At 35.8% G+C, this 20035-nt stretch overlaps 1 protein-coding gene across 1 annotated transcript; it reads left to right on the top strand.

The window, feature by feature from the left end:
* The first annotated feature begins 1482 nt into the window (after positions 1-1482).
* Positions 1483-16416, top strand: LOC129798332 (5'-3' exoribonuclease 2 homolog). The gene is made up of 10 exons (XM_055841439.1): positions 1483-1687; positions 1773-2012; positions 2072-2869; positions 2928-3227; positions 8627-8983; positions 9057-9146; positions 9213-9369; positions 9477-9651; positions 9729-10075; positions 15753-16416. Exons 1-10 carry the CDS (start codon positions 1613-1615, stop codon positions 16025-16027), a joined length of 2814 nt encoding a protein of 937 aa, XP_055697414.1. The 5' UTR covers positions 1483-1612; the 3' UTR covers positions 16028-16416.
* Positions 16417-20035: the final 3619 nt, after the last annotated feature.

The following is a 20035-nucleotide window of genomic DNA, read 5'->3' as shown; positions in this document are numbered from 1 at the left end:
AGAGATAGGAAAAATTCCTGCCTCCACCCAGAATTGAACTGGAGACCTCTCGCGATTTCGTTATTTGTTTTAGAAAATAAATAAAGAGTTTTTGGATATCAGTTGGTGTAATAGGTCGACCCTAAATTACTCTAAGAAGATATTGAGCAATTTTAAAGCTTTAAAATAATGGTAAAAGAATTTTCAGAATTTAGGATTTTTTAAAACCTAAAAACGATAAATAAATATGAATTCTTACAAATACACAGAATAAATTGTGATTAATCGTGTGAATCAAAGAGCGAATAGCTCACAACAAATTAAGACGTCAAGAATCTCTCGCGATTTTGACAAAAATTGGTAGATCGGAACGATTTTTGTACGCATTAAATGAAAATGCATGATACCGTTTTCTAATTGTAGTATGTAGTAGTAATAGTAGTAATTGTAGTAGTATTAAGCAATGCCTTAATATTTATTTATTCTATTCAATAAAATTTCGGTTCGACGAAATGTAGCAGGAAATAGACGGAAACACTGAACCTCTTGATTTTCACGATTTTATTTTCTACGTCGTTTCGATAATTTCTGTGTCGGTCAGTCGAATGGTGAACATTACGGATCAAGTTGTGATCCAAGTCCAAGTGCAGTGTAACAACTTCCACCTGTACGTGATTTTTCCTGCCATATTCGATACCTGATGAAGAGGACATCCATCCTGGGAATGTCGTACGTAGAGAATAAAATTGTGAAAATCAAGAAATTTTCTATGTTTCCGTCTATTTCTTGCTATTCCATTCAATCTAATAAAATACTTCAGCTCTAATGCGTTCTCTGGCTGATGAGGGTTTTCAGTCTTTTAAGTTTAAATGCTTTCAAGTTCCTGATAACTGAAGTGCTGATTTCAACTAAAGTGTTGGGCACACTTGAACCTAAAGTACAGAGACGTCTAAGATCGGTCATAGCCAAGTCAGTTCCTGACACATTATACACATGGAGATTTGTATTCACTAACTCACAAAAACGTAAGTTTTAAAGGCTTAGCAGTGTAAAATATCTGCATAGAAACTCTCAAAATGATGGTTTTTGAGTGCTAATCAATCTTAAACCGCGTTTTTAACGTATCAGGAACTGACTTGGCTATGAATTTGCTTAGTCGTCTTTGAATTTAAGTTGTAGATGTGTTCAGCAGGTCCAGGACGTGTGGTTTTGAAAATGATTTATTAATCAGTTTTCCTACGGAAAACCATCCACTGAATGACGCCCTGTTGTCAATAAAGATAATAATAACCAATTTTCAGGTATTTACTCATTAACTTTATTAAAATAAAATGATTTTATTAACAAGAAACGCTAATTTTTGATTTTCTTAAATGACGATAAATTTAAATTCGTACTCTTGTGTAAAATATGTAAAATACATCTGTATAAATACTTGTGTATTAATACCCATGTGTAATATAAAAGACGCGTAATAAAATGTGACATATTCGTTTTCCGAAATTCCGGAATCTGTCTGTTTTGTGTGTGGAAAAAACACACAAAAAGCCACCAAAACGAGGTAGTGAAATTTTTAGTGAAAAACACCAATTTTGCAAGATAATTACGCCAAAATAGTACGTAAAGATCGACAATGGGAGTACCAGCATTCTTCAGGTGGCTTTCGCGGAAGTATCCGAGTGTTATAATTGAATGTGTGGAGAAAAGGGTAAGTCTGCGGCTGTCACGGCATCTTTTCTGCAAAAACAAGCTGAATTGGCGCTTTCTGGGGGTCCTTTTTGTCTGTGTTTCAGGTCCAAGGGGCTGATGGAGAGGACATCCCGGAAGATGCATCCCTTCCCAATCCCAATGGCATCGAATTTGACAATTTGTACTTGGACATGAATGGCATCATCCATCCTTGCACGCATCCGGAAGATAAGCCGGCACCCAAGAACGAGGAGGAGATGATGGTGGCGATCTTTGAGTACATCGATCGGCTGTTTGCAATTGTGAGGCCTAGGAAGTTGCTGTATATGGCTATTGATGGTGTGGTAAGTAGAATGGGGAATTTTGAGGGAATTGGGATTGAAAAATGGGATTTGTGGAATAGGCTCCGAGAGCTAAGATGAATCAGCAGCGTTCGAGGAGGTTTAGGGCGTCCAAGGAGGCTGCTGAGAAGGCTACAGAGATTGCCAGGGTGCGAGAGGAGCTGAAGGCGCGTGGGGCTATTTTGCCGCCGGAAAAGGAGAAAGGGGAGCATTTTGACTCCAATTGCATCACGCCCGGAACGCCCTTTATGGAGCGTCTGAGCAGATGTTTGCACTACTATGTGCACGAACGCTTGAATAATCATCCGGGTTGGAGGGGTATCAAGGTCATCCTGTCGGATGCCAATGTTCCCGGCGAGGGAGAGCACAAGATCATGGATTACATCCGGCGGCAGCGTGCTCAGCCCAATCATGATCCAAATACTCAGCATGTGCTCTGTGGAGCCGATGCGGATCTCATAATGTTGGGCCTGGCCACGCATGAGCCCAACTTTACGATCATCCGGGAGGAATTCCTGCCCAACAAGGAGCGTCCCTGTGAGGTTTGTTCCCAATTTGGTCATGAGCTGTCCAAGTGCGAAGGGCTCAATGGCAGTGAATCCAATGAGCCTCCGCCCGTTGTCAAGGAGGTGCAGTTTATCTTTGTGCGTCTCCCAGTTCTCAAGGAATATCTCGAGCGGGAACTGGAAATGCCCAATCTTCCCTTTGCCTATGACTTTGACCGGGTTATTGATGATTGGGTCTTTATGTGCTTCTTCGTCGGCAATGACTTCCTGCCGCATCTGCCGAGTCTCGAGATTCGCGAGAATGCCATCGATCGTCTTGTGAATTTGTACAAGAAATGCGTCTACAGAACCGGGGTAAGTTTCCTGAAAATTCCTCGTATTTCTTCCCCTCCTGATCGTCCTATTTCCTCAGGGTTACCTCACAGATTCCGGGGATGTGAATCTGAAGCGTGTGGAGATGATAATGCATGATTTGGGCATGGTGGAGGATCAGATCTTCAAGACGAGGCAGAGCAAGGAGCAGATGTTCAAGATGCGCGACAAGCAGCGTAAGATGCAGCAGCAAGCGCCAAATTTTGCGCAAATGCACAATTCGCAGTTCAAGCCGACGCCTCTCGGCAGGGGCATTCAGCCGGCTGCCATTCAGAATCCTCGCCAGGAAGCTGCTAGATTCCGGATGATGGCCAATCCATTGGATGCCATGGTGACTCCGGTAAGTAGAAAGCATCTTTTCAATCATGCTTATGCTTCATGCAAGTTTCATGAAACATGTTTCGAAACCAAGAAGAAATTTGATTTCAATGCCAATGGCGAATCCTAAATGAACTTTATTATTATTTATTATGTATCGGCAAAAAGCCATATACATGTAAAACAAATCAGGTACATATAGAGGGCTACAATTCTTGTTACAATTTTCTATCTATACCTGTCTAGTGAATCGATTACTAAACCGAAGAAAAAAAAAGAAATACATTTTTTAGAATTGAAAGAAATTCAAAGAGAAATAAAAGAACTTTAAATTGTTAAGAAAAACTATACAATAATTTATTGGTTAGGAAGGGCCGTTCCTCATACAATATTCAATCATTGAAAAACATAAAACTAAAAATAATTCAATAACATAAAAAAAATTAGCTGATCTTAATTATTAAAAATTCTTTTAGGGAATCTTATGAGCTTACCAAAAACTCCAAAATCATTCAATTTGACTTAAAAATGGATTAATAGTGATTTAAAAAAATGTAAGTTGCACAAAATCTACTTAATAGATTTTTGGAAGGACTTTGGGGAAGCTTTTGATCAACTTTTCTTAAAGAAAACTACAATGTTGTCTTAAAAGAGTTTTAAGATAATCTATCAAGGGGCTCAAAAACGAATGTAGCCTCAGAAGAGTAATAATTAACATAGATGTGGTAGAATATTTTTTAAGGAGAAAGTGAAGTGCTTTCAAAATTTGGAATTAAATCGAGATTTCTCAATTTATGTATTTTTTTTAAAATTGTTCTTCAGAGTGAAAGTGAACCAATAAATCGAGTTTATAGTGTTCAGTGATACAGTGCAGTGCTATAGTGAATGTCAAAGTAAATTTTCATGATCTGAGTAAAGATCGAATCTACACAGTAAAAAATAAGTACCACTATAATAGTAGGTAATTTTTGACATCTCTATTATAGTGGTAATTTTGGGAAAAGTGTAATTTTTAAAACGTGTAATCTTCAGCGTGTAATATTTTTTTGCGTGTAATTTCCAGCGTGTAATGTTTTTAGCGTGTAATTTGCAGAATGTAATTTTAAAAATATGTAAAAAGGAGCGTGTAAAATTAAAACAACCTGTAATTTCTAGCGTGTAATTTTATTTTTCTTGAAAATTTCTTTTCATAATTTCTCCTTCGTCGTTTTTTAGGTTCCAGCATCAAATTTCCTCGGTTATTTGGCATGATTTCTCTATTCAGGATGAGATTATGATGATCTGTAAATTAGAAAAAAACAATCAGTTTTCAAATACGGAAAATAGAAATTTATGATTTGTAGTTCCAGGAGCGACATAGACGCTATTGTGAAAAGATTAAAATGATAATAATAATATCTATTAGGGATTTGAGACTCACTAAGAGCACAAAAGGCCCCCCGCGGGGTAGAAACACTGGGGGAAATCGTCTATTCCGGGAATTGAACGTGGAATTATGACAAGTTGTAACATGTTCAATACCCGTTGAAATATATGCAGAATTTCACACTGTAGTTCTTAAAGATTGGACTGAAGGACTGATGATCACAAGGGGTGGTTATTGTGGGGGCCACCAATGGCAGAAAACTGCCCTTTGGACAAGATTCCGAGGCAAAATTTGCGCAGATAGAATACAACTCAAAGTGACACCACGTAAATCACAATACTGGATTTTTTCACAATCACTCATATAAAACATTAAAAAAAATACACACTATCAGTAGTATTCCACTTTTTCCTTGAGGGATTTGGTCTTTTTCACAAAATTAGAGGCTATAAAACTGAAAAAACTAAAGAAAATACTCACCGAGGTGGGCTTCCAGCAGCTGTCAAACTATAATGGCGATTTTACACGTTTTTGAGTACATGCACCAAATTTTACACGTTGTTGAATATTTACCACTTTTTAAGTGACACTGTTCCACTTGAATAGTGGTAAAAATTACATGTTTGAATTACACGCTGAAAATTTTTACACAAATTATTTTTTACACAAAGTTTACCATTTTAATAGTGGTAAAAATCAAAATTTACAATTTTTTTAGTGGTAATTTGGAAATTACATGTTATTTTTTTTACACGATTTTTTACTAAGACATATTTTAGTGAGTTAATAGAAATTTCTTTTTAGACTTTTAACCACTGTCCTAATTCAAAACCATTTCCAGACCTATTAGCTTTGACAGAAGATTCAACAATAAAGATTAGCACTTAATTTAACTAAAATTAGCCAGAAATATGACATAAATGTTAAACAACACGAATAAACAATAGTCAGTTTATTGTGTTTTTCATTGGAAATCATGATCGATCGATGAAGAATTCGATGGTGAAAAGGTACACTTTTAATTTTTCTGAGAAATTAATAAATTAAAATTTGTGAATATGAATTGATTTTCGCTTTATTTGGAGCAAAATTAACTAAATAATGAAACTGTGGTATAGAAAATATATAAATATAATAATTTAGTACTGTATTTATCGTGAAAACTATGACGTTTCCATTTGGAGTAGCGAAAAATTTCCATTTGGAGCAGGTTTTGGATTAGCTCAATTTACCTGACGGATACATTACCATTGCATTACCGACTGCGTTCATTGCAGCCGTGTTGGAATTTTAAGATCTTTCAAAAAATCCAAAATTGAGCAAATCGATTGAAAAATAGGTCCTCCAAAGTGGTTGAACTTTGATCTTCGTCAATTTGATATCGATCTATTTTTTGAACATGGGTGTCTTAGAACGAAATATTTACCATGACCATGTCCAAATGTATTCGAAAATGAAAAAAAAAATCTAGAAAAATGGGGATTGGGGAAACGGTAAAAAGATTGTTCTAGATATTATTGACTTATGGGGGGGTCGTCGAAAATCGGAAGTCGATATCGCTTACCATTTGTCCTCTAGCCGTGTCAAAAGTTGTAAAAAAAGTGAACTTTGGGTTCGAGTACTAATATTCTGAATATTCGAGTAGGGGAGACCGGGGCAGAATTAGCCAGCAAATGAAATTTTTCATTGCGTAGGGGAGACTGGGTCAAAAAGTCACAAAACGGATATTTTATTTTTTAAGAGCTACCTATGATCCGGAGAAATTTCTGATTAGCGCAGTTGTATAGGAAATTTATCGCTCTACAAATTTGTGAATGTCATTTTTCTCTATTTTGTAAGAAAATACAATTATCGAGCCGTTTTCCTAGAGGTAATTTTGTGACCATTCTCAAAAATGCTGGGGCAAATGGTATCAGGCATGGGGTAAAAGTATCACATTTTGTTTCTCTTTATTACGGGCTCCCGTGAATTTAAAAAATACCTAGATGACATATTTTCATAGGAAATTCATTGCTCTAAACCTTTGGTAAATAGAGTTCACTCTATCTGAACGAGAAAAGCGATTTTAAAGTTGTTTTTCAAAGGCTATTTTTGGTAAGAAAATTATATTCAACCATTCTGAAAAAGTGAAAATGGCAAATTAGGCGAGATACATTTGACGAAATCTGCCGAAGAGTTGCCGAGTAAATGTCACTAAAGTGCAGAATAAAAACAAATCAAAAAATATGGAAAGAAGTGTTTTGCGTTCTTTTTTAAATAAATATCTTTAGATTCAGCTTATTTTGTATATCAAGTTAATAGATAAAACTTTCTACACGTTTTCTCGTTACCATTGAAAATTTGCACATTTAGGGGAAGGTTTTGAAGGTTCGTATTAAAAAAGGAGTCCAAGATTTAAAATTTTTTACTGAATGCCACACACACCGAATCAATTATATCACTATATCAAAAAAATCTCTTACTTATTGGGTTCATAATTCTGCCTCACAATATTCCTGGAAGTTCTTGGATTTTCCTCTACAGGAAAATGAAAATGTAGCGGCATTTTTTACGAAGGTGCCCTGGTTAACTCAGCTTCGTACCACTTTTTCCCACCTCTGTAGACCTCATTTTCCCCGAAAGCTTTTCACCGGACACAAAAATTTGGGCATCACTACTTAGATGGAATTTTCATCTACTTGTTTCTACAATTTGTAGGAGGTATCACGCATTAAAAATCAATTTTAAGCTATTTTTCTAACACATATTTTTTGACACTCGGAAAACCATTTTTTCCCTGCATTCTGACAGTCAGTTAAGACCTTGGTTAGATATGATTCTCTCATAGTCACACATTTTGTAATCCTCGGATTTTCTCTAACACCTCCAGTGGATCTTACAGAACATATTTCGGACGTAACTGATTTCAAAAATGGCCAGCCACCAATTTAAAGTGAAATGTGGGAAGTCCCACTTTTAAACAAGCAAAAATTGAATGAGAAATACTCAAAATACATCGAAGTGGCAATTAAAGAATCGCATCTACCATAAGCAGTCTAGTTTCATGACTGCACAAATCAGAAAGTAGTAATCACACCTATTGTAGTCCTTATTTTTTCTCTAACGTCTCGAATCTGTCTTACAGAACCTTTTTTGAACATCAGTGATTCTTAGAATTACCAGTGATAAATTTAAAGTAAAATGTGAAAAAATCCGCTTGAAAACAAAGCAAATTGGATAAAAAATTCTCAAAACGCACCGCATGGGCAATGAAAGAATTACACCTACCATAAGCAGATTCAGGCTTAATGTTTGATTTGACAGAAGTGAAATAAAAACATCGGATGAAGTCTTATTTTGATGGGGAAGCGCGTGTTTTCCTTCGAGATTTTAGTGAAAATTGTTTAATATTCCAATTTTCTTGTGAATTTATTCAGTGGAATTTCTGATGAATCAAATAACCCGAGCGGCGTGCACAGTGTGACCCAAAACAGTGAGGAATTCTGAAATTCGGTGGTCAGTAATTTAGAAAGATGTTTTTACGAAGCTGCAAAATTCAATTTTCCTGAGCTGCAAGGGTGGTAATTTTTATGAATTTTCCTCCACCCACAAAAACGACCCCCTTCAAGCAAAAGTTTTTCACGGTAAATATTAACCCTGATAAACCCTCTATAACTTGAAATAGTTGCTTTTACGAAAAGACACTTGCAGTGTGCAAAAATGCATAAAATATTACACATCAGAATTACGATTTTAGGCCAATTTTTTATTTTTGCCTTTTGGACCCAGGAAAAAAGGCTTAGGCTTCCAAGTTTGTCAGGAAATGTGAGATGTAGGACTAGCTTTTAGATTATATGTCCATGACTGAAATTCATTTAGTAACTTGGAAAAAAATCAACTTTTACGAAGCTGCAACATTACGAACGTGCAAAACCTTCCCCTACATATTTTTAATAGTGGAACAGACTCTGTGGATGTAGCCCATTTTTTTACTGTTTTTCTTAAGAATTTAAGTCAGTCGGATTATGAATATTAGTTTTGGCAATCCAAACTTTCTTTTGGCGTTCCTCTCTTAGGAGGATGGTGCTCGTGGTACGAAGAGAAAGTTCGATCAGAATGAGTCAGAACAGCAGCCGCAGCAACAGAAAGAAGAGGAGGAGGAAGAGGAGGAACCCGTCGATGAAGTGAGACTCTGGGAGGATGGCTTCAAGGATCGCTACTATGAGTCCAAATTTGATGTTGTAGCCACAAATGTTGAGTTCCGCTATGCTGTAGCTAAGCAGTACGTTAAGGGATTGTGCTGGGTACTTCAATATTACTATCAGGGCTGTGCCTCATGGAACTGGTACTTTCCCTACCACTATGCCCCATTTGCCTCAGATTTTGTCAACATTTCTGGGCTTTCGACGAAATTTGAGAAAGGCACCAAACCGGTAAGAGCTCTTTTTTTCTCAAATTTTTCCCGACTGGAATTTTTGTGAGATTAATTTTGGGGGCTTTTCGCAGTTTAAACCCTTGGAACAATTGATGGGAGTCTTTCCGGCTGCGAGTAGTTCTCATATTCCTGAACCATGGGCTGTTTTAATGTCGGATCCTGTAAGGGAAATTTTGAAAATAATGGTGTTTTTTGCGAAGAATTTTATATTATTTTTTTTATTGTAGAAATCAACAATAATTGACTTCTATCCGGAGGACTTTAAGATTGACCTGAATGGGAAGAAATTTGCATGGCAAGGTGTTGCCTTGTTACCTTTTGTCGATGAGAAGCGCCTCTTTAAAGCACTTAAGCCATTCTATGACAAACTCACAGAAGCAGAAAGTAATTGCATTATCCTTTGTCTTTTTTTGCCTTTATCTCTCTTCTCTCTTTTGGGAGCAGGAGAATATCAAGATAAGAAAAAAAACTCAATTTTATGTCTCCTTCAGAACGAAGAAATTCACTGGGATGTGATAGATTGTACGTGGGACCTGCAAATGAAGGCTACAAGTTCCTCAAAGGACTCTACAGCAATGAAGTTAATGGGAAGGATGGGGCTCCAGTGCTCATTGATGGCATGCAGGGAACTGCCTTTCCTGCCGAGGATGCTGTATCCATTGGAGGGTAAGTCTCAATGTCAGCTCCTTTTCTTTTATCCTTCAGCAGCTCTTCAATGACTTTTTTTTGTGTTCTTGGGATAGAATGCTCATTTCGCCTGTTTTTGGGCTTGAGCCCATCTGTGACAATTCTGTTATCACGGTGAAGTACAAAGATCCACAGTTTGCGGATGACTACATTTTTCCGGCCAAGAAGTTGCCAAATGCCAAGGATCCGCCCAGGGTGCTGAAGGGAGCAGGAGCAGGAAGTGACTACAAGCCAATGATTGGCTTCAACAGAAATATGCCCACCGCCTCTTTGTCTGGTGCTGGCCATCGCATGGTGAATCACTACACCAATGATCGGTCAAGGGATCAAGGACAGTATTCATCGTATCCACCGCCCAATCAATATCAACAGAATCAATCCTATCAGCGATCCTCCTATTCAGGTAAGAAAATTTTTATTTTAGCGTGAAAATATTTCAGCTGCGACTAAATTATTGCATTTATTATTTTTTTAAATACTTATTCCTTATTTTCAAGGGAAATTGTTCCCATTTTTGTCCTAAAAGTAGATTTTTTGAAAGAGTAATGTTTCACGTTTAATTTTTTTTGTTTCATATTCCATGTTTCAGGCTTCATGTTTTATGTTTCATATTTACATTTAAAAGTGGCTTAGCTCTTTTGCGTCACACTTTTATTCAGCAGATGAATTCATGTAAAATTGAGTTTTTCCTAATGCTTTCTGATCAAATATAATAGTTCAGAGAGGAAAAAAATTTCCATTGCGTGAAAACTCGGAGAAACTCCGGGTCATATATGACCCTATTGTCGACAAGGGAAGTATACATACCATTTTTAAAATCTATATCACGGGCTTAAGTGTTTTTTTTTGCTTGAAGTTATTAATTTGGCTAAAACCATGGCGAACTTGATTGTTTTGATAAACACTGTACTAATGGTGTTCAAGGAATCTTCCTGGTAATCCCTTGAACAGTCTCTGTCACAATATTTTGAGTGGTATTTGGCAAAAATAAACTTATCTACATATTTATTCACACACAATACAATTGCACAATATGAGACGCTTGCAGAATACTCTAAAATACTGCAAAATATGTTATAATTCATCAGATATAAGATGAAATGTCCAAGAGCAAGATATTTTCCTTCTGGATTTCACAAAGAAAAACAATGTCTCAACTGTCCCAACTACATTGTTGGCACGAAATAATTTCGTCAGATATCTTTAAGTTTTCTGCAGAAAATATCTACACCTCTGCCGAAAATCTGCAGAGAAATCTGTAGATATTCCTACGAATTTTATTTGGGCTTGGGACAAAATTCGTCAGAAACTTTTGCAGATTTTCTGACGAATTCTGGTGAATACTCTGACGAATTCTTGTAGATATTTTGCCGATTTTCTGTAGATTTTTCTACATTCCAGACTTTCCAGACAGATGTGTCAGAAAAGATGGAATATTTTTCACTGAAGTTTGCAAAATTCTATAGAGTTATTCTTAGTGATATCACAGTGTTTATATAAAATAAAGAATTCTGCGACGCCGTGTTATAAGTAGAGAATAGTGAAGTGAAAACTTTAAGCAGAATTTCAACCTAAATTTCGCGTTTTTGTATCATTCAATTGGCGATTTTTAAGAAATTATTATTTTTGCTCGCAACTTTTTACGTATCTAAAATGTGTACTCGGTAGTGCTTGTTAAGCAGAGCATACCATTTTCTTTATAACTTCTACAGTTTCTTCATAAATCAACAATATTTTTGTGAAGTAATGGAGGTTTTGCAGATTTTCTAGGGAGAAATTCTGCCGAGAATCTGTAGATTTTCTACACAGAAATTCTGCCGAAAATCTACAGAATTTCTCTGAATGTACTAGAATATACCGTTAAAATTCAAAAAACCTCCGAGTAAAATCGGCAGGTAGAGCAATGATTTGACGGGAAACTTTTCTCTTGCCGACAATAGGGTTATATAAGGTAAAGTACGCTCTAGTCGGCCGGTTTCTCAACTCGGCCAGTTGAATTATTTAACCTTTTTTTAACGTTTTATAGTCAATTTCTATGAAATTTTCACTGATTTACGTTATATATAATATAATACACCTTATAATGTTAAATCGGTAAGACCATATTATAAGAAATCTAAGTAAATTGAATAAATAGTCACACTAAATAAATAGTCGCACAAAAATGTACACGCTTTTCTGGAAAATTGAGAGTAGTTTATTATATCAAAATATGCAATATACAATCTTTGGATATTCTATTTTGTGTTTCCAAAGAACTTTTTGCTGAAAAAAAAAAAATAAATATAAAAAATTTTGAAAAAGAAAAGTCATTTCACAAAGTTCGAAATGAGTGATTTTTGATCTCAAATATTTTCTTTTCCTGAATATCTGGAGTCTTGAGAAAATTATCCAAGAATCTTACATCCTTCTATTATGATGTCGTGCACAAACTGATAGATTTCAATTAATTTAAATAGTCAAAAAACATTGTTTTTCCCCGGGTCATATATGACCCTAATGACGCGAAAGAGTTAAGATTTCTAGAATTACTTGAAATTCCTCACAGCCAAGACATATTTTGCAAGAAATTTGTTTAATTTTAAATAGTGCCGCGATATTTTTGATTGTGAATGACTCCGGAAAATGTGTGATAGTACTTAAAATGTCTTATAAATCACTGTTATTAAATAACTGTTAAAAAACTGTTGTTAAATAACTAGGTACATCTAGTTGAATTATAGATAACTGCTGCAACTAAAACACTAATATGTGTTTATACCATTAAATTAAAGCCTTACTGTATTTAATTAAAGTTAATGCAAAATTCAAATCTTCATGAAATCGAAATTTTTACGTCATATAAATAGGTTTTTAAATTGAAAAGTCATGCGAAAAGTCAGCGTGAGATCATTAAAAGCGCACACTTCCTCAAATCCTAATTGATAGTCAATGTGAAGTTCTTGTCAAAATATTCCAACCCCCAACAACGCCCCTTAATTTGTATATAACTTTAAAAAAAACATGGTGGAAGTACGATGCGATAAATTAAAAAGAAAAAAGAAAACTGAAAAGAAGTGAAGAAAGGAGCAAAATTGGTGCAATTAAGAAAATTCATCGAACCGCCCTTTGTGCCTTCGAGGGATGATTTTTGGTGAATAATATGTGTGATTGCAATATAAATAGCAGCACCAAACGCTCTACCTCTCCCTTTTCCATTGGATTCGCCCACCCAAAAGTGGTTTGGGAGTATGAGAGATGCCGAGGGGTGATTTGTCTGCCCCTTAAACGCCTCTAGTTTGTCTCTCCGGTGCTCTGTAAATAGAGGAAAAATTTTGACATGCTATTGTGTACCAATTATACGCGTCATATACACTGTTTTTGAGGGTGTCATGTGTCAGGATGAAGAGGAGAAGGGGGGTGTTTTGTGCGGCGGAAGAAAAACGTGCCTCAACACTCTATTGCTTCCTCTCATCACCTCATAATCACTCGATCACATGGAAGTGATGAGGAATTATTTTTTTCGAGATAAATTCTATTGTCACTGGTGGTTTTTACTAGTGGTTGATGTTGCGTTAGATTTTTAGCATTAGGTTTACTTCCCTTGAAATTTGTGGAATTAATTATTGATTAATTGGGCGAGAAAATTATCACTTGGATGCTAATTAATATAAAATACTTATATATAAAAAAAAACTGTAAAATTAAAGAAAAATGAAGTATTGAAAAAAAAAAAACAAAACAATTACCGGTGCTTTACCGGTTCATAACCGATTGAGGCCGGTACAGTTGGGCTAGCAATTTTTAAGACCTCTCAAAAAATCTAAATTTAGAAGAAGGTTTTGCAGGTTCGTAATGTTGCAGATGAGTAAAAGTTAATTTTTTCCAAGTTACTAAATAGATATCCTCCATGGCCATATATTCTAATAGCTAGTCGAACATTTCACGAACACTTCGAGCCTAGGTATTTTTCCTAAGCTCAAAAGGCAAAAATTAAAATCATAATTTTGATGTGCAACATTTTATCTGAACAGTGTGATGTGTAAATTTTTGTGTCCCGTGGAAGGTTCCCGGAGAAAATGAGGTGTACATAAGTGTCAAAATGTTGTACGTAGCTGAATAAGTCTAATAAGTAACAAATTTTTTTGATATAATGATATAATTGATTCGATTTGCGTGGCATTCAGTAAAAAATCTTAAATCTTGGACATCATTTTCCGTACGAAGCTGCACAAGCTCCCCCTAAACAATTCCGTTCCATCTCACAATATTCCTGAAAGTCCATTTATTTTCCTCTAGAGAAAAATTAAAATTTTGTCATACATAATTGCATAATTGCCCTGACTTGTTCAGCTACGTACAAAATTTTGACACTTATGTCAATACCAGATACCCAATATTAGTAACGAATTTGTTCCAAAATGTAGCTCGTCCACGGACACCGAAATTTTTTGGAACAAATTTGTCTAGGAGGAACAAAAAGATACCCAATATTAGTACTAAATTTGTTCCAATAAATAGCTCGTCTAGTATAAAAGCGTATCCCTCCTCTCACACTCAGTCACCCGTCACCGAAACCGAAGTGAAGAGGACGCCAAATCTGTGGCAATTTTCGTGCTACATGGTTTCACTTTTTTAATTCGAGATTCCCTTCCCCTCTTGCTGCCAGCACTCGCACATGATTTCGTCATGCACGTGTCTGTATAAAACACTCTTCTTAAGTTGATTCTTATTTGATGTTCCTTATGAACTTTCGCCATCGAAATCCATCTCGACTGAAGTATAGGCCTTAACTGTAAGACGAAATCACTTACACGGATTTGTTCCCGACTATGGGAACAAAAAGATTCCCCATATGAGTAACAATTTGGTTCCAAAAATTACCTCGTCTACGGACATCGAAAATTTTTGGAACAAATATGTTACAGATGTAGGAATAATATTGTTATAAAAAATATGTACCAATTTATTCTTGACAGTGGGAACAAAACAGCCGAGTGCAACAAATTCTGTTCCAAATTTCGGAAACAAATTTGTATAAAACGAAATCAACTCAAATTTGTAGACATTCCACTGTATCAAAACGGTTCCAAAAGAAAACTCTAACAAAATTGTAACTATATTTTGTAACAAAACTGTAAAGAAAACTTTTTGGAACAAACAATTATCTTCTCTACGTACAAATTGATTCCAAAAAAATTTGTTCCAAGGAAAACTTGATCCAATGTTTTGGTCAGTGTCCAAAATTTTTTACCGTGTTCATGTCTAGAACTCTTTCCGGGTTCCTCTGTGACATGTTCCTTTTTTGCTATTGAATTTAAATTTAATTAATTTTTCGTAGTACCACAATGATAAATTGTGATATTCCTGAATATTGCTCTTTAACTTTGTGCTCACTATTAATAAATGATGATGCAGAAATTCTCTGTGCTCATGAATGCCAAATTAGTTGGATGATCTGAGAGAAAGAGGGAATGAGCACTGAGAGACAATGGTGGATGTGATGAGAAATCTCTTGACTATTTGACAAATTGTTATTCCTCTAATTGCTACCTTATTAAGTCTCTACAAGATGAAGGAGCATGTTACAAATGCTTCATTTAAATCCTCCTCATCATTTTCACCATGTGTCAGCCTTCCTGAAATAATGAGAGACTTCAAATTTATATTCATTCTCTTTTCCTAGCCCATCCTCCCTCTCACGCCCTTTTGCCTAGCAAATGAGGTAGAGGGCTTTTCTCTGTGTTTCTTGGGACGGGGGCGGGATGGGAGGGGACAGGGGAGCAATGTGGGGGTGTGTGTCTCTTCAATGGTATTTTCCAGAGACAGAGTTGCTTGTTATCTCAAGATGGTTGTGTGTGAGAAAAGAGAAAATGACGACAACATCGACGCCCTGAATGAAAATCCGATACTCAAGCACGTTCGAGGAAAATTCTCAATGGAGATGAAAATTATTGTATATTCAATCCCTCAATTTTCCCTTCTCTGCACCAATTTCAAGACAATTTCTGTGCGTGTTTTTGTGCTCCTTTTCCATTTTTTATTGCAAGAAAGTGGAAATTGGGGAGCTTTAAAATTTTTATTAATTTTTTTCTTTTCAGATAACAGCAGAAATGATGGGGTTTATCGGTCAAATTACAATCGTCAGGGCCGATTTGAGCCCTACAATCAGCATCAGCGACATCAACAGTCAAACTATTCACATCAGCAGCACAATCGCCCTTCAAATGTACAACCTTGGCAATCTCAGCAGAGGAATCAGGATGATCGATCAGCAGGACATCGGCAATCTCGATTCTCAAATTACTCACAGTCTTATCAAGGGGGTGGTGGGGGTAGTCGTGGAAACTACCAACAAAACTACGGACGAAGATAAATTTTTGGTCTTTTCCTTTTTTTCTCAAATGCGAGGGAAAGCAGAAAAAGGTAAGGAATTTTCCACTTTTTCCCTCATATAAATTTCTATTACAATATTTCAATTGGAAATATTTTTAAATTTTATTTTCCAATATTATAAAAAAAAGCTCAGTTGAGCGGTTTTTTTTAAATTTAAATCACAAATTTTACAAATAATTTTTAGATATCTTACCATGAGGATTAATCCTGATGGTAGCAACAATTATTGAAAAAAAAATTTAGAAAGACTGTAAATAGTCAAATAATATGTAATTTTGAAAGATAAAAAGCTTTCAAAGTCTTTGAGATATTCAAGAAAATAATAATAATAAAATTGAAAGCCTTTTTTCTAAAAGGCTTTTCTGCCAAGGTTGTGATGTTTTTCCTGAAGTTATTTATTTATGCGAATATTTTTTTAAATTAGAAGGAAAAAATTAAATAGTTAAAAGGTTATGTTTTATTGGAGTTAAATTACCTTAAAATGATATGAAAACCAGACTAGGAACTGTGATTAAAAGTGAGGTTATGTCAAAAGACTTCTGAGTACATAACCTATAATTCAATATCTTTACCACTTTAAATGAATTAGTCAGATCGAAAATGTGGAAATTTTCCAATATTTTTGAGGTTATCTTAAAATATAACCTTACTTTAGAATATTATCTGTTTGGAAAAGTATTTTTTCTAGCAAATATTGCCTTAGGTTAAATCAATTTTATCTCATTAGGTTCCGGAAACGTTAATTTAAAACGTAACCTTTCGACTATTTGAAGAATTTCCTTCATACTTTTCTAGGTTATGGTTATTTTCGCAGTTTTAGTGTGATAAACATTTTAAAGAGATTTTTTTCTACAGTGAAATAATTGTAAATATTTAGCAATAAAGTTATTTTATTGCGAGTTTTTTTCTATACTTAATTGTATAGCAAAATTACAATGTTGTGCAAACAGCAAGATCAATTGATTCTTTGACGCTGAAATCGTCAATTATGCAACGGAGTTACGCAATTTTGGAGGAATCGTAAGATGTACAAGTTGTACTTCTACAAGTCGGGAACGTTCCCTAAAACAGGGAATTCTCGTGAACAAGAAAGCAAGGAATCTGACGGAGGTATGATTTTTTTATGTGTTTATCCGCAAGAAAATATCATTTAATCTATATAATCCATTTTATAAAGCACTCAAAAGAGCGACCAATACGGCTTTCGGAGTAATAAAATTGATTTTCAGTTAAAAATATAGTTATCGATTCACTCCCGGTTCAGATCCAACTGGAACCAGTTCAGTTTAACAAGGAATTTCAATATCTTTCCAATGAGCTTGGAAAGAAACGTTTTGGTTGAGAAAAACGCTCTCCAGTCCAGAGCTTTCTAAATATAAACCATTGATCTTAAAAACCGTTATTAGGAATGATTCAACGGTATTTTAGTATATGGACAAAATATACGCCTATGTAACATCTAAAAACATTACCAAAATTGAATAAAATCGCAAGACGCGTGAACATGATTTTGGTTTGGAAGGGGAGGGGTGCAGGGAAATGACGAGCATGTTAACGATCCTCGGGTCGACTTATGGGGGGGGGTCACCCGAAGGTCCCAAGTCGCTATCTCTTACCGTTTGGTCTCTAGAGCTGGCGACAGCCGGACGGACAGACGGATAAACAGTGTTGACACAGGGGCCTCTCAACATTTCATTTTTTCCATACGTTTTTGCATTGAGGCACTGAAGACTATTGGCAAGTTTTTTCCTAAAGAAAATTGACTTATCAGTTTGATATATTTCGAAATCGCGCATTAAAAGCTATCGAAAAATACATATTTCATAATGTTCTCCGAATTATTACAAGAACTACGAGCAAATTTGTTTAAGTCACGGTGCAATATCTGCAAAATTATTACAAGGAAAACTGAAAAATAGCTTCACTTTTTATTAGGCTTGATGGGCCCCTGGTTGACATTTCTCAGAAATCATTTGAAACACGAATTCTTGTTGAGAATAATGATCCCCACTTAAATTACAGTGAAAAGGAATTTTGTTCGATGATAGCCCCAAAAGTTTTTTCAAATTGCGTTTTGAAGGACAGTAAAAGCAAATGTTAATTGGATAACACATAAAACTTAACAAAATACAAAAAAGCCCAGGTAAGCTTATTGTAGCTGAGATTCTTTACAGGTGACATTGGAGTACTTGCAATTCGGAATGTGTGAAAGTTCGATTGGGAGTTGTAGGGGAAATGGCTCCGGCACACCTTTTAAAAGAGGAAAATTTCACGAAGTCGAAATTCGAATTCCTTTCTTTCTCAGGCGCTTTGCATGTCTATCTCAATCTTTTGCAATCTTCTTCTTTTTTTAAACATCACATCAAATTCACCTCAGATCAATCGAATTTTTAGCACGAAAGAATGAGATAGTCATGCAAAACGTGTGACAAGAAAAGGGATATGAATTTTGATTTCATGAAATTTTTCTGACCTAAAAGGTGTACTGTTTGGGAATTCTGTACTTTTCTGGCATTGTCACACGTGAGTTCGAAACCTAACAGTGTCAGTCGAGCTTTTCTGACATATCACATGAGTTCGAAAATGCAATTCATTGGTTTTTTATTGGAATGTCTCTACATAATGATATATTATGCAAAAATAATCCGTATTGTTTGATTTATTTAATAAAATTCATTCTCATTTAAAGTGCCAGAAATCTCAAATATGTGACTTCTGACTATGCTATGTGAGTTTGAAATGACAATGTCATGACTACAGGATCGCATTTTCGAGAAAGCTCTCCTGAGATTCGAACTCAATTTGTCATATGTCATTGCCAGAGTGTCACGGAATTGCCCTACTGGAGCCATAAAGAATCGCGTCGAGCAAACTGTTTTCGATTCCAGAAACGGATAAAATTGGCTCGACGCGATTCTATACCCCCAAAATTTACCCTGTAATTAGAAATACTGAATTTTTATTAATGTGTTTTATTTTACAATACCAAATTGTTTTATAAATAAATTCTCTAGAAATCGTTCTAGATTTTCAAATGTTTTAGCTAGACATTTCGACTTTGTTCAGACTTCACAAACAAAAAGCTGGCCCACTTGAGCTTCAATTGGTATATTTCGTAACGGATTGTACGTCCTGTGAATTTTCACATGCAGACTTCGCCGTTTTTTTTTCTAAAAGCAGTTGAATCTAAAAATTCACAAGAGTACGTCTGCTAGTTCCGCATGTTCTCTCTCTCGTTTTTATTCTTCCTGTTTCCATCAATGTGTTCCTGATTAATGCAAAAGAATCGATTTTATGTATCTCAAGTGCTAACGACCATTTCTCTCACTGTGTTGCCACTTCACTTTGATGAACAGAGCAATGCCGAGTTGGAATTTTTGACTCTCGCTCTGCCACTCGGAATGAACATAAAAATGCGTTTCTTGCACATTGTTCTCATATTGTTCTGGGGTACGGGGCAAAAATCCATGAGTGCCCACTTGGCACACAGAGTTTCAAGCAATCATCAAGAGTATATAGAGCGATTGCGACGATTTTCCCGAGATTTCGCTGTTAACTGTGTGGTGGACTAATTTCCATCCGGAACTCGCTGGTATATCGTGGTAGCGAAGGGTGGCACAAGAGCCTCAATTGAGCCCTTGAATTTGGCAGTGTAAGAGGGTGATAACAATTGAAATCATCAAATGCACTAATGCTGCCCATATGACCTCCATTGATTGTGCAACTCAAAGAACTAGCGAATCGCATGGTAATTCATGGGGTAAGACTCTGGGATGCGGCACAAAGAGGCGGGTCACGAGAACCCTCTAGCTTCTTTCAGGCACTCTCTTGACAATTCTCCTTGAGATACTTTTGGGAAATCTTTAACAACTTTTCCTCTTGAGCCTCCCATTGGAACAGTAAAAAAAATGCCTCACTGGGCATATAAGCATCCAAATTCTCACGCGATGCTAAGCAAATTGGCGCCAAAATACTGGCGCCTAACTCT

The sequence above is a fragment of the Phlebotomus papatasi genome, chromosome 1 (assembly GCF_024763615.1).
Source record: "Phlebotomus papatasi isolate M1 chromosome 1, Ppap_2.1, whole genome shotgun sequence".
NCBI classification, from domain to species: Eukaryota; Metazoa; Arthropoda; class Insecta; order Diptera; family Psychodidae; genus Phlebotomus; species Phlebotomus papatasi.
The sequence above is the reverse complement of the archived record's forward strand: the minus strand, read 5'-3'. Positions and strand labels throughout refer to the sequence as shown.

Coding starts and splice junctions, on each gene's coding strand:
- LOC129798332 (XM_055841439.1), top strand. CDS start 1,613: ATGGGAGTACCAGCATTCTTCAGGTGGCTTTCGCGGAAGTATCCGAGT. Junction 1,688..1,772: donor TTGAATGTGTGGAGAAAAGG/GTAAGTCTGCGG, acceptor TCTGTGTTTCAG/GTCCAAGGGGCTGATGGAGA. Junction 2,013..2,071: donor ATATGGCTATTGATGGTGTG/GTAAGTAGAATG, acceptor TTTGTGGAATAG/GCTCCGAGAGCTAAGATGAA.